The sequence below is a fragment of the Nilaparvata lugens genome, chromosome 2, assembly GCF_014356525.2.
Source record: "Nilaparvata lugens isolate BPH chromosome 2, ASM1435652v1, whole genome shotgun sequence".
NCBI classification, from domain to species: domain Eukaryota; kingdom Metazoa; phylum Arthropoda; class Insecta; order Hemiptera; family Delphacidae; genus Nilaparvata; species Nilaparvata lugens.
Window position 1 is genome coordinate 64,627,615 of NC_052505.1, and position 13,304 is coordinate 64,640,918.

General features: G+C 32.6%; 1 protein-coding gene across 1 annotated transcript; it reads right to left on the reverse strand.

The window, feature by feature from the left end:
- Positions 1-1,905: 1,905 nt before the first annotated feature.
- On the reverse strand, positions 1,906-11,489 carry LOC120350111. Its single transcript, XM_039422465.1, has 6 exons — positions 11,400-11,489; positions 9,364-9,564; positions 5,941-6,040; positions 5,494-5,595; positions 2,198-2,353; positions 1,906-2,017 (listed from the first exon to the last, which is right to left on the reverse strand). The coding sequence occupies exons 2-6, from the start codon at positions 9,561-9,563 to the stop codon at positions 2,006-2,008; spliced, it is 570 nt and encodes a 189-aa protein (XP_039278399.1). The 5' UTR covers position 9,564; positions 11,400-11,489; the 3' UTR covers positions 1,906-2,005.
- Positions 11,490-13,304: the final 1,815 nt, after the last annotated feature.

Consider the following 13,304-nt stretch of genomic DNA (forward strand, 5'->3'; position numbering starts at 1 on the left):
GTGGTTAGTGTGGCTGAATGTGTGACAGTTCGTCTTAGCACTTTGAGGTTTTTATCTACCATTTTTTATAATTATTACCATTTCAATGGTAGTGCAAATTTCAGCCAGTTCAATGTAGTAATAACTTGGAGTATTTAAGGTTATGATATTATAATAAAGTTACATGGAAAATGAATTATATTGTATTTTTGTTAGTTAAAATGAATATTAAAAATTGTAAAGAGATAAAATATATGTGCTTAATATGATATGATATGATTTAATATAAATTAGCATTTAAATTGAAGTAGCATTCTATTCAATGTCTCACCCTCATCATGGATCAGTTATATTTCATCAGATTAACAAGATATTTATGATGGCAGAACTGTTCTAGGATACTTTTCTCTTTTATCCAGCCATAAACAGCATGAGTTATAATTTTTCCTTAAAACATGAAAAGGACCTTTAATATTAAACAATAGACTAGCTTGAACCCGTGAAGCGCAAAACACCGCTTGCCTTGCTCTGGCCGTTTCTTTATTCAGGATTTCTCTAGCACTTCATTCCAAGTAGTTCTGCCACCGTCACTAAGCCGAAAAGTAGCACAATTGTCCATTTTTACTCCTTTTCCATCTTGAATCAACTAATGGAATGTTTTCATATATTGTTCGTAAACTGCATAGACCTATATAAGTTATACAAACGCTAATGTTCAACATTTTACAATTTAGTCCGGTCATTGTAATTATACATTAGTGTTGCAAAATATATTGTAGTTCTGATTTTCCAAATAAGCCTATATTGTTTGGATACGTAAGAGAAGTCTAGAACAATTCTTTCATGGAATATTTCTTTGTGTTAGATACAGAATCCCCCAAAAACCTTGTATTTTTTGTTCATTTTCCAGTTCTCAGCTATTTCCGCCAAATCCATTCATCGCATAGAAAAATTCACTGTCGCATTTTTGTTTAGATTATAAAATTTCGAATAAAATGAAATCATTCTGCTATCTATCTTCAATGAGTACCGAATTACAATTTTTCAAAAAATGAGTAAAATATTAAGAAAAAATCAATTTTGATGAACTTTAGTTTTTATTCTACAATATCTTTCGATTGTCACAATTCAAATGTATAATTCAAAATCACTCTGGGCGAAATTTTGTGCTTTACAATCTGAGACCAGGTAGAGCGCGCTCTGTCTTATATGGATTCTAGGTACACCTGATAACAATGCTCCTTCTATTTTGAATAACACCTAATTTTTAGCTTTAACCATCATCACTACCTTCATTGTCCTTACATTGAGATCTTGCACAATTATATGAGCTCTTATGAACATGTTTCTACCAGAATCATCCGTTAGATGCACTTAATTTATTTCAGTATTTCCTAGTGGAAATATTTCCTAGCGCGTATAAGGACACCTCAGGATAGCTTTTGACCTCCACTCTTTTCCTCTCCACTAGACAGCTTCGCTTGTTGCTTGTCCCAGGTGTGTACATTTTAAAACCAGCTATTCATTACTATGTAAAATTACAGAAATTGCCGGTATAAAACAAACACCAACTTCATATTTAAATTGGAAGGCTAATAATGTTTTAATGTATCTAAAGTATCTTACCATGTGAATACCGACGAACTGAAGATCTATATCAGACCAAAAACAAAACATTTAGAAAATTATATTTATTAGAATATTGTTTAATAGTGCTCATTTCTGTTGTCTTCGGTCATTGCTAGGTTCAAATGGCATTGAGTAAACTGTAATATGAATATGCTGCATGCATTATCTGAAAAATGAATGCATTACCTTGTAAGATCATGAATGTGATAATCTCTATGAAGAATTAATAATAATCTCTATTATAATTAATTAATTCGAGTGTATCTTAGCAAGATATGTAATATTTTCGTTGGATTCAAAATGTCACATAATATTCAGTCAGTCATTTTATAGAGGTGGACAAATTCTAGATGGATGACTCTTCTGCATTTAAGAGCTACAGGCTGGGTAGATATCTTCAGAAGCCACACTGTACATAAATTAAAAATCCATTGATTAGTTTTATAATAATCAAATCACGAACACCACAATATTTTGAAAATCATTGATTTTTTAAATAAGGTAATTCAGGTCACATCTGAACTTTATTATTTGATAATGAATCCCTTATAGGCTAATAAATACAACTTGGATTACATGGATAACTTACTGAAGAGAACATCTTCAAATTCATTACAAAAACTCCACATCCTCGCATTTCTAGTTGTGCAGAAGCCAGAGTCATGACTATTTGAATATTCCTCTGTTTCCAGGCAGGCAATTCCATCCAGGCGCTACTATATAACGCTTTTTGGAAATTTTCACTCTGCAAATAAATACAGATTCTTTCAACTATTATATAAATCGTCTTCAAACTAAAATAGAACGAATAATAATATTGAATGAAAAAGACTAAGAAATTGTCAAAAACCACAGATTTATTGATACTTAGAAAGACCGGTTTCGGTTATTAAACCAGCAGAATTTATACTAGTAGGCGAGTACTGCTATTGGTCAAGGCACGGAAGAAGCATAAGTTTCTTTCATCTGTGGTCAAGGGCATGAACGCCTGCCATTGGCCCAGCTAGACAGTCTCCTCCCACTCAACGGTGTGACAAAATGGCGGCTTAAGCAACAGAATCACTATGATAACAAAATTTACTTTCAGTAAAAAATAAGAACCAAGAAAACAAGTGTGAAAGATAATAAAACAAATATGTTAATGGAAAAAACTATTGACTAATGTATGCTTACAGCAATTTTATGATAAAACTAAATTTGTAGTGTTTGTATTGGTTGAAATGAATCTGGTCATTTAAACTATACTGGGAATTTTCCTTAATTACTCTTGTTATTTCTAAAGCCTCTAGAATATTCAAAGATCTTCCTTCGTTATTAACATGCAGAAACTCAACATTCTCCTTAACTGTGAACTTGTCATTCTTTGTTATCAAATGTTCTGCAAAGTTAGATTCCCCATTTCGTTTATTCCAATCTCTGATGTGTTTTTTAATTCTACTTTTGAAACTTCTACCAGTTTGACCCACATAACAAGCATTACAATCACCACATTTAAGTTTGTACACCCCACTTTTATCCCAAATATCAATTTTGTCTTTACTCCAGCTAAATAGTCTATTTAAAATCGCTTTGGTCTTGAAAGCAACATGAAATCCATTTCTCTTCAATTCCCCTGCCTATGTTATCAGATACAAGGCCTGAATATGGGATTGTTATCCAAGTGTTCTCCTCACAATTTGAGCCTTCAAAGCTAGAATTATTTGAAATTTGTCTATTAATTTTACTCAATAATCTGTCCACCATACTTTCTTCATACCCATTTGTGACAGCTATCTGTTTAATTTTAGTGATATCAATATCAAAATCATGATGGTTCATAGGTATTATTAGTGCTCTATAGACCATAATATTGAAAGCAGCAAGTTTGTGAGAAATAGGATGACAAGAATGAAGAGGAATGATAACATCAGTATGGGTTGATTTTCTGAAAATAGAAAACTTGTGAAAACCAGTGCTATGATCTATTCTTAAATCTAGAAAATTCAATACACAATCCTGTTCTACCTCTACAGTGAATTTCATACTCTGATGTAATCCATTCAGATAGGAAGGAAAATTGTCTAGTTGTCTGTTACTTCCTTTCTATAAGCAAATAATATCATCTACATATCGAAACCAGTAAACAATTTTATCTTTGAAATGATCATTTTCAATAATTCTACTTTCTATCTTATTCATAAATAATTCAGCTAGGAGTGGTGAGAGGAGTGACCCCATTGCCAACCCCTCTCTTTGTTCAAAAAATCCATTGCTAAATGGGAAATAATTATGCTGAGTGCATAAATTCATCAATCCTATCAGTTCTATCATTTGTTTTATTATCTTTTACACTTGTTTTTTGGTCTTATTTTGTACTGAAAGTAAATTTTGTTATATTGGCGATTCTGTTGCTTAAGCCGCCATTTTGTCACACCGTTGAGTGGGAGGAGACTAGCTGGGCCAATGGCAGGCGTTCATGCTTTTGACCAATAGCAGTACTCGCCTACTAGTATAAATTCTGCTGCTCTTGTATTTAGTTTTAGTTTATCAGAGATTGACAATGGTGTAATAACCGAAACCGGTCTTTCTATCAATAAATCTGTGGTTTTTGACAATTTCTTAGTCATTTTCATTCAATATTAATAATTACCACAATATCAACTTCTCAACTACACAAAAAGTGAATAATATTATGTATAAAACATTACCCTCTTTGATTTTTAACTACTTTTTTTGGAATAAAATTATGTCAGATCTGAGAGAAACATGCATCTCTGTTGAATTGTGCTTTTGACCGTAGGATTAGTGGATACTCAGGGACTTTAAATCAGTTGGTGACGCCACCTGTTTATTGCTATTGTTTGACTAATAATTTATTCACAAATTTATTATGATTTTATGATTACAGTTGGATTTATGGATAGGACTAAAATTAATAAAATGAATTGCTATATATTTTTCAATTTTATGTGTAGAATATTATACTAGTAGTTATGTGAACAGTAGACCTCACGCAGTATTCTCATCCACAAGTACCTGATTGAAACTATAGAACCTTATGGTAATACAGCAATAGACTGGCTTCTCCACACATCTGTGTAATCACTCTTGTCAGCTGATTTATGATGAAAATTTTTACTCTAATATTGGCGTATGAAGGAGGTTCCTTTTTCCTTTTATAAATATTATCCTTGAAATGCAAAATTCCCAAAAACCTTGTATATACGTCGACGCGCAATTAAAAAAGGAACATACCTGTCAAATTTCATGAAAATCTATTACCGCGTTTCGCCGTAAATGCGCAACATATAAACTCAACGTTTAATGCGCAACATTAAATTCAAACATTTAAACATTAAGAGAAATGCCAAACCGTCGACTTGAATCTTAGACCTCACTTCGCTCGGTCAATAAGTACCGTACCAGGCTAAGCTTTATCAACTAACTAGCTTACCCGGCGAACTTCGTACCTCCAAAATGTCAATGTATCTCATGTCATACTTGACTTTATTTGGTGAATCATGAAATTTATCTGACAATCAATATTTTCATTTACATCTCAATACGGACTTCCTATGTGCTTAGTCATGCAGCATTTACTATTCCGAAAACATATTCTTCTCAATCAATTGGTAGTAATATCTATCAGTATTATACAGCTGGTAACTTTAGATGCTAAATTATAGGAAAATTTCGAAAACATAGGTCTGTAAAATGGATTAATAAATAATAATTATTAGACCCCCTATTAAAATTTCTGGTCAGAAACCATCCCCAATATTCACTCAACATTTATTCCCAAAGTTTCATGCCATTCTGTCAAGTAGTTTTCGAGTCTATAGGGAACAAACACACAAACAGACATTCATTTTTATATATATATATAGATATTACTTACCCACTTACCTCAGTTACCAAGTTTTGGCCGTAATTACAGAGAGCATACATAGTATAAGTAACTGGTGTTATAAGAATCACATATTGTAATTTCACTTGAATCTCTTTCACCTGTGGAAAATAAAGATAGCATTTTCAAGATGGATCACACGTACAGGTACGTATATAAGCGTACAGGTACTAAATCCAACCAAATATATTTATTTCCTACCAAATCCAACAAAATAAATGATGTGTCATATGATCTATGATTCAATTGATTCATTCAGAGAGTAATATTGTTGAATCACTTGAGCCTGACACAAATAGCGTTCAAAGCATTATGTTTATGCTATTCATTGGAGTCGTATACTATGAATACGGGCCTATTTGTTTCTATTAATATCTGTATTTCCAAAAGCCCCATAATTTTCTAAGTAGGTCTTGAAATAATCTACTGTAAATAAAATAGTTTACCTGAATAGTGCAGTAGATGCATACACAGATTTGAAAACAGAATGTATTGCACATCAACAAGTTCACTAGACCCAATCCTTTGTTCAAATCTTGAATTTTTCTGTGAAATAAATGCGGCATTCATCAAAAATTAATAAGATTAAGTATCAACTGATTCTCATTCAATGAAATTGATTCCCACATCTTCCACATTATTGTACGGTTCCCACATCATAAATATCTCCGAAATGTTAATAATCTTCAAATTTATATGACCTCTTAAATAATTAAATTCAATGTGAAACGGTGTAATTGAATAATACGTGATCATATTATTTGAATGTATGAAAAGATGATTCTTAACCATAAATAGATTTTGTTTTATACTATACTGTAAAATATATGGCATATATATTATATTATAATGTTTACACTTGCTAGCTATGTCTCAATGGAGAGAAATGAACTCATCTAGCAAACTCGGGTCACGTCGCGTTGCGTCTCATGAGGCTAGCCTAAAGTTGCGGATGATGATTTATTTTTCGATATTGTAAATTTGAAACAGAGAACGCCAACTTTATATTTTGATAAGTTATAAATATGTTCAGGAGGGTATTTGAGACAACATAACATTGAAAACTATACCATCTATAATATTATAAAGGAAAGAATCGTCTTTCACATGTACGTCTGAAATACTGAACTGATAAACTTGAAATTTTACATAACTATTCTGAATTTACCGAGGATGCCGTGGGCTTATATTCTTATTGCTATTAATCAATTCAAATTTTATAATCAGAACAAATTTATTCAATTTGTGATTGTCCAGGCAATGAATGCTCAAAAAAGGGTATAGAGGGAAATGTTTGGAAGACAATTTTTCACCCCACAGTTCTGTTTAGGGTAGTGAGGAGGTAAACATATCAAAAGTCCCCACCCCTACCCCCTGTGCTGAGTGGGTGGGGGTGGTTAAAAGGTACCATTTTTTGGTTTCTCGCATGAAACTAAAAAACTATGTATCTTAAGGACTTGACTGTCATATAATAAATTGAATCTTACATAATTTCCTACAATATTTATTCCAAAACTTTATATCTTCTCTAGTTTTTAGAATATCCGCTCTTGAAGGTGTGACATTTTTGAAAAAATCACGTTTGCCACCAATTTTTTTCTATTTTTGCTCTTATAATTCTTTGAAAATTGACGGATGAAATCCATGCTGATTATGAGCTCATAGAGCATTAAATTCTCCTCAATTTAATGTATAATTTCACGCTTTTACGAATTTCCCTACACCTTTTGCAGCAGCTTTATTGTTGAGCGTGAAATCTCAATTTTCGCAACAATAGACCAATTGCCAAAGGAATTTGGAGGGAATGTTTTAAACAAAATTTTCGACTTCGCGACTTAGTTGAGACTGGTTAGGAGGAGAACATATCAAAAGTCCCCATTCCTAACTCATGTGCTAAGGGGATGAGGGTGGTTTAAAAGTTGAATTTCTCAGCGTTTTGCTTCCACGCTCATATCTTGAGAACAATGCGTTCAACCGACATAACTAACAATTCAAAAATATAGCTTGATAAATTCTCTACACTTTTTGTTCAGTGGAATTTTGTGATATTCCCTACAGTTCTCGAGAAATTCGCTCTTATAAAGGTGTGTAATTGTTGAAATAGCAGGTTTTTATCCAACGTTTTGATCTTTCATTGCTTATAACTCTCCAACAATGCATCATAAACACTTTTGCTTATCGCAGGTTTGTAGAGCATTGAATTCTCTTTGAAATTATGTATTATTTACCTATTCCAAGTTTTCCTTTCATTGTTATAGCAGCTACAATGTAGGGGGTGAAATTTTCTTTACTGCAACAATTAATCATTTGACAATGACATTTGAAGGGGGTGTCTGTGACACATTTTTTGACTTCGCAGCTTAATTTGGACTAGTTAGTAGGTGAGCATAGCAAAAGTGCGCATCTTTATGCCTTCTGTTGAAGGAATGGAACCGCTGTGTTGACACTTGTTGCAGCAATGAAAATTTCACCCCCTACATTGTAGCTGATATAACAATGAAAGGAAAACTTTGAATAGTGAAATAAAACCATTATTCCAAAAGGAATTCAATGCTCTACAAACCCACGATAAACAACAATTTTCATGATGCATTGTTGGAGAGTTATAAGCCCTGAAAGAGCAAAACATTGGATAAAAACCTGCTAATTCAACAATTACACACCTTTATAAGAGCGAATTTCTCGGGAACTGTTGGGAATATCACAAAATTCCACTTGACAAAAAATGTAGAGAATTTATCAAGCTTCATTTTTGAATTGTTAGTTATGTCGGTTGAACGCATTGTTCTCAAGATATGAGCGTGGAAGCAAAACGCTGAAAAATTCAACTTTTAAACCACCCTCATCCCCTTAGCACATGGGTTAGGAATGGGGACTTTTGATATGTTCTCCTCCTAACCAGTCTCAACTAAGTCGCGAAGTCGAAAATTTTGTTTAAAACATTCCCTCCAAATTCCTGGCAATTGGTCTATTGTTGCGAAAATTGAGATTTCACGCTCAACACTAAAGCTGCTGCAAAAGGTGTATGGAAATTCGTAAAAGCGTGAAATTATACATTAAATTGAGGAGAATTTAATGCTCTATGAGCTCATAATCAGCATGGATTTCAAATTTCAAAGAATTATAAGAACAAAAATAGAAAAAAATTGGTGGCAAACGTGATTTTTTCAAAAATGTCACACCTTCAAAAGCGGATATTCTAAAAACTAGAGAAGATATAAAGTTTTGGAATAAATATTGTAGGAAATTATGTGAGTTTCAATTTATTATATGACAGTCAAGTCCTTAGGATACATAGTTTTTTAGTTTTATGGGAGAAACCAAAAAATGTTATCTTCATCCACTCCCTCCCCCTCAGCACAGTGGGTAGGGGTGGGGACTTTTGATATGTTCACCTCCTTACTACCCTAAACCGAACTGTGAGATCAAAAATTGTCTTCCCAACTTTTCCCTCTATAACCTTTCCTTGGCTGGACTAGTAACAACTATAAAAGCCCAATCAAACAGGCCTTAGTTTGACTCCAAGTGACTCCTCAGTTTTAGTAGCGCGCGCGGTTCATGAATCGAAGTTTGCGGGTTCAAGACTTATCAAACTCATTTTTTTGCTAGAAATTTTTAACTCTTACACACATAAAGATTATCCTCGTAATTTTAAACAAATTAATAAATAATTATTTTATTTTTTATGTTTCCTGGACATAAGAAGATTGCATTTTACAACACCAATTTTTCCCCAGTGCAAAGCACAAATTACCTGCTACCTTGTATAAATTAAGGAATGAACATAGAAAACAGGCAATACATTCTCCACAGTACGTTTGTTTCAATTATCTATTTTAGAATTGTTGGCCTCGTAATTTATCATTTACCTTCGAACATTCTGGTGTACTGAAACTATGAACCTCAACAAATCACCATTTTCCTTATGAGTTTTCAAACTGGATTTATTTCCTCTATCTATTCCAATACCGTTGTACATAGAGTCTTTAGATTGCTCTGGAGCTGTAGACTTGTTCAACTTTTCTGCAAGCTGGCTCAACCATCTCAGGTCACTTGCCACGGAGTGCATACTGCAGAAAGACATTATAATTGTAGTTGTTCCAAAAGAGAGGCAAGAGTATATGAGAGCGAAATGAAGTATGAGTATGAGCAAGTAGGAGGCCAATGATTGGCTGTTGAATGAATAGTATGAGGGGATAAGCAGAGGCAAACTCACTAACGTCTCTGATTGGTTGATATTATTGAGAATTATGATAAGTCCTACTATAACTGGGAAGAAAAACGTGAAGACTCCCATGATGCAAACTATTTCAAAGATGAAACCAGCAATCTTTTGTAAGTAATCGCTTTTTCTATTTGGGAAATTTTTCACCATCTTAATATCATCTGAATTGTTACTATTATATTGTTCATAATTTAAATTGTTCTGATCAAGTTCGTTGATAATATCAGAAACATATTTCACTTTCCTCATAAATTCGAAACGTGCCATGAAAATGCTCAAAAAAATTAGTATGTTCTGAAAACATAACACTTTCTTTTCAAGAGACATTTCTGTTTCTAGTAGCAGCTTCATCATTAAATCGATGATCACGTAAATCGTTAAAAATGCTGATAAAACTAGAATACTCCTTGTTATTCTGATATATTTTTTCTTCAAAGGTAATCCAGAGAAATAACATGTTTTTGTCAGAAACTTTGATAGATTCGAAATTACAATCATTCTAACACTGCTCTGTCTGCACCAAAATCTTCAAACTATCTGAATTCAACAATGCACTCCTGAAACTTATACTGGAACAAAACCCCTTCCTTTTCAGCCAAGAAGGGTTTATTCTTAGATTAGATACCCTATAATTATTTTTGCTATTCTGTCAGATCACCTATTATTCTAGTGATGAATATCATGATTTATAAGAAAAGTGTTGTACAGAATAAGATATTCTAAAATTACTGGAAATTGCTAAGTCCTGTTGGTTTCAGTGGAAGGGAAATGGTCTTCTTGGAATAATTGCGAGGGTAAAAATTTATCTATTACTGTTATTAGAGCAGCAATTTCCACCTTCAAGCACAGTATTTAATTAATATTGTTCAGTCTATTCTTGAACTAGCGTTTTTTGCCCAAGCAAAGTTCTCATTCCAGTTTTGATTCTCTTGTCAGGGCATAAATTAATATCTTGTGAGTTTTTCTTATCATCAAGATCGTTACCATAATCTAGTGGAAATTTCATTGGATTGAGATTATAATAAGATTTTCTCAGATTACTTGAATTGATACGCCAGTCAAATAAGTAACATAGAATTAGAACAGGAGTGAACTTGAGTGTTGTGTATCTTTAAGTATAATATTCTATTATATCACAATTCAGATGAAATGCAATTTTTATTTTTATATACCTCGGTGTTTTATATAACAGTAAACTTATTAAAAGCTATATTTATTTTTATATGAATTGTTGATTTTATTGCAGTAAAATAGCCTACTATTAAAATCCATTGACTGTTTCAACAATGTTGGAATGAACAGAAAATGGGTTTTATAAATGAGTTTTTCCATGTTATCAAATTGGAAGCTTTACTATAAACTCGCTTTGCTTTATTTCTTATAGGTTGCATTTTTTCCCTCCCTGATCAGCATTCACTTGATTCCATGTAACATGAAGAATATTATTATTGACAACTCTTTCATTGCATTTTAAGTGCAATTCAGTAGGCTACCTAGGTTGAGGAAAGTAAAAAAAAAATAAAAAAATAAATGGAGCATCAGTAGCCGGTTGAGTGCTCTGTTATGCGAATTTGCTTTGCCAGATGCGTGTTGGGCCAAGGTAAGCAAGCATCTCTCTACTCTCCAAATCAGGTTGCTCTGATCTGCTGTTGTATCATAAATAAAATCTATAATACTCACTTGTTCTCAATACACAGTACTTATTATATCGGTCACTTGATCTGTACTCCTCGATAAAGGAGGGATTAGACTTAACTGTAGGGATTAGACTGTTGAGAAATATACTATTGTCTCTTCTTCTTCTTCTCCACCTTTCCGATTCTCTTTTCTCCGATAACAGATTGAAAGCAATGTTTGGTAATCCATTATGCTGGGGGAGCAGTGACCGCACGCATGCTTTCATTGAGAAATGTCGAAACTTTTCAAATCTCTCATTTTGTGTTTCAAGGTTGGGCTACTTTCGTAAGTGTTACTGAAACCTGTGTTACGATTATTGGTATTCAGCTTTTCCATTGATATTCACCAGGGGCAATCATTCATCTTGGAGCTATTTACATATAATTTGTAAATATAATTATTTTCAAATAGTACGCAATATAGTTTTCAATCAAATAAACTTGATGCTTTTTTTGTTTTTTTAACCCATTCAGTCACAAATTTTTATTTTGCATGCAAAAATTAAACCAATGATAATATCCTACATAACTATTTTTTCTATGACTTTTCACATAATTTTTTTTATTTTAAACTTCAACGTCACCAATTTATGGGATGTCCATCTAGATGGACACTGACTCAAAGGAACTATTGAGGAAACATAAATAATCAGAAAAATTTCTCAAGACACAAAACATATTCTTTTGGCCAATCATTTTATTTTCTAGCTCCCAACATTAATATCATTATTCAAAAGGAACAATCTAATCGATTGAATAAGTAATTCAAATGATACTACAGTAATTTTCATTAGCATTTTGTTAAGTATGATAATAATAATAATAATACACATAAAATTAACTTGTATCTCTATCCCGATTTCTTTGGCGTATTGAATAAATTAATTTTCATTAGCATTTTGTTAAGTATGATAATAATAATAATAATACACATAAAATTAACTTGTATCTCTATCCCGATTTCTTTGGCGTATTGAATAAATTACCCTCTGGTAGGTTTCTATTGATGGTGAGAAATGTATTCTGCTTTCAGTAGGTTTTCTGATGGAAAATACTGGATTGACTGAGCTATAGCGTCGACGACAGCGACAGGTTATCGCCCTGTGCCCGCCCTGTGTCCGCCCGCCCCGAGCCTCTCTCAAGGGGGACAAGGACAACCTCTGCTTAGCTTTACAGCAAATACAGTTTCCAATACATTATTATTTCTTTATTTGTATATGCTGACCTCTTTCTTATCCTGAGTATGACAGATAACATTGTGTTTGTCCTAAGGCAATACCTAGAGATTTGAAATGTATAATCAACTTTGAAAAAATATTATTGAGCTCATTTGTCGACTAAGCACTTGACCATTTCAGGACGAGTATTTCTCAAAACTAATTCTTTGAATAACTCTCAATAGGCTAATTATTTTAAGGAATATTCACTCCCAAGGATGATATTGAACAAACAATTTCTCAACTCAATTTTTACCGATTTTTATCAAACTAATTCTTTTCTTTCACCCATTGGAAACATTAGTTTCAACTTACGATGATTTCGGTATAACATTTTGAAATGAAAATAGATTATACTAAAATATAGACCAATAAAGATAAAAAAAACTAATAAAGCTAAAAACATACATTTTTCTTCATTCGGGCTGCTCGCGAACCACTTATGGGGAACCACTGATCTAGATAAATATGGAGAAAGATAAATTTCAATTTTTTTAGTATTTCCTCGTCCAATTTATTGGATCAAACTTCTAATAATCTAACATCAAAATAGTTTTCTTGGCTCAATTGAATATTTTATGAAATATTTAACCGTGTTTAAGTGCTGATTAAAGACGTCTTGACTTATCTGATTGATTCTCTTCAGTAGGTACTGTGTACATCCTACTCATAACATGTTCAATTGTTCAATA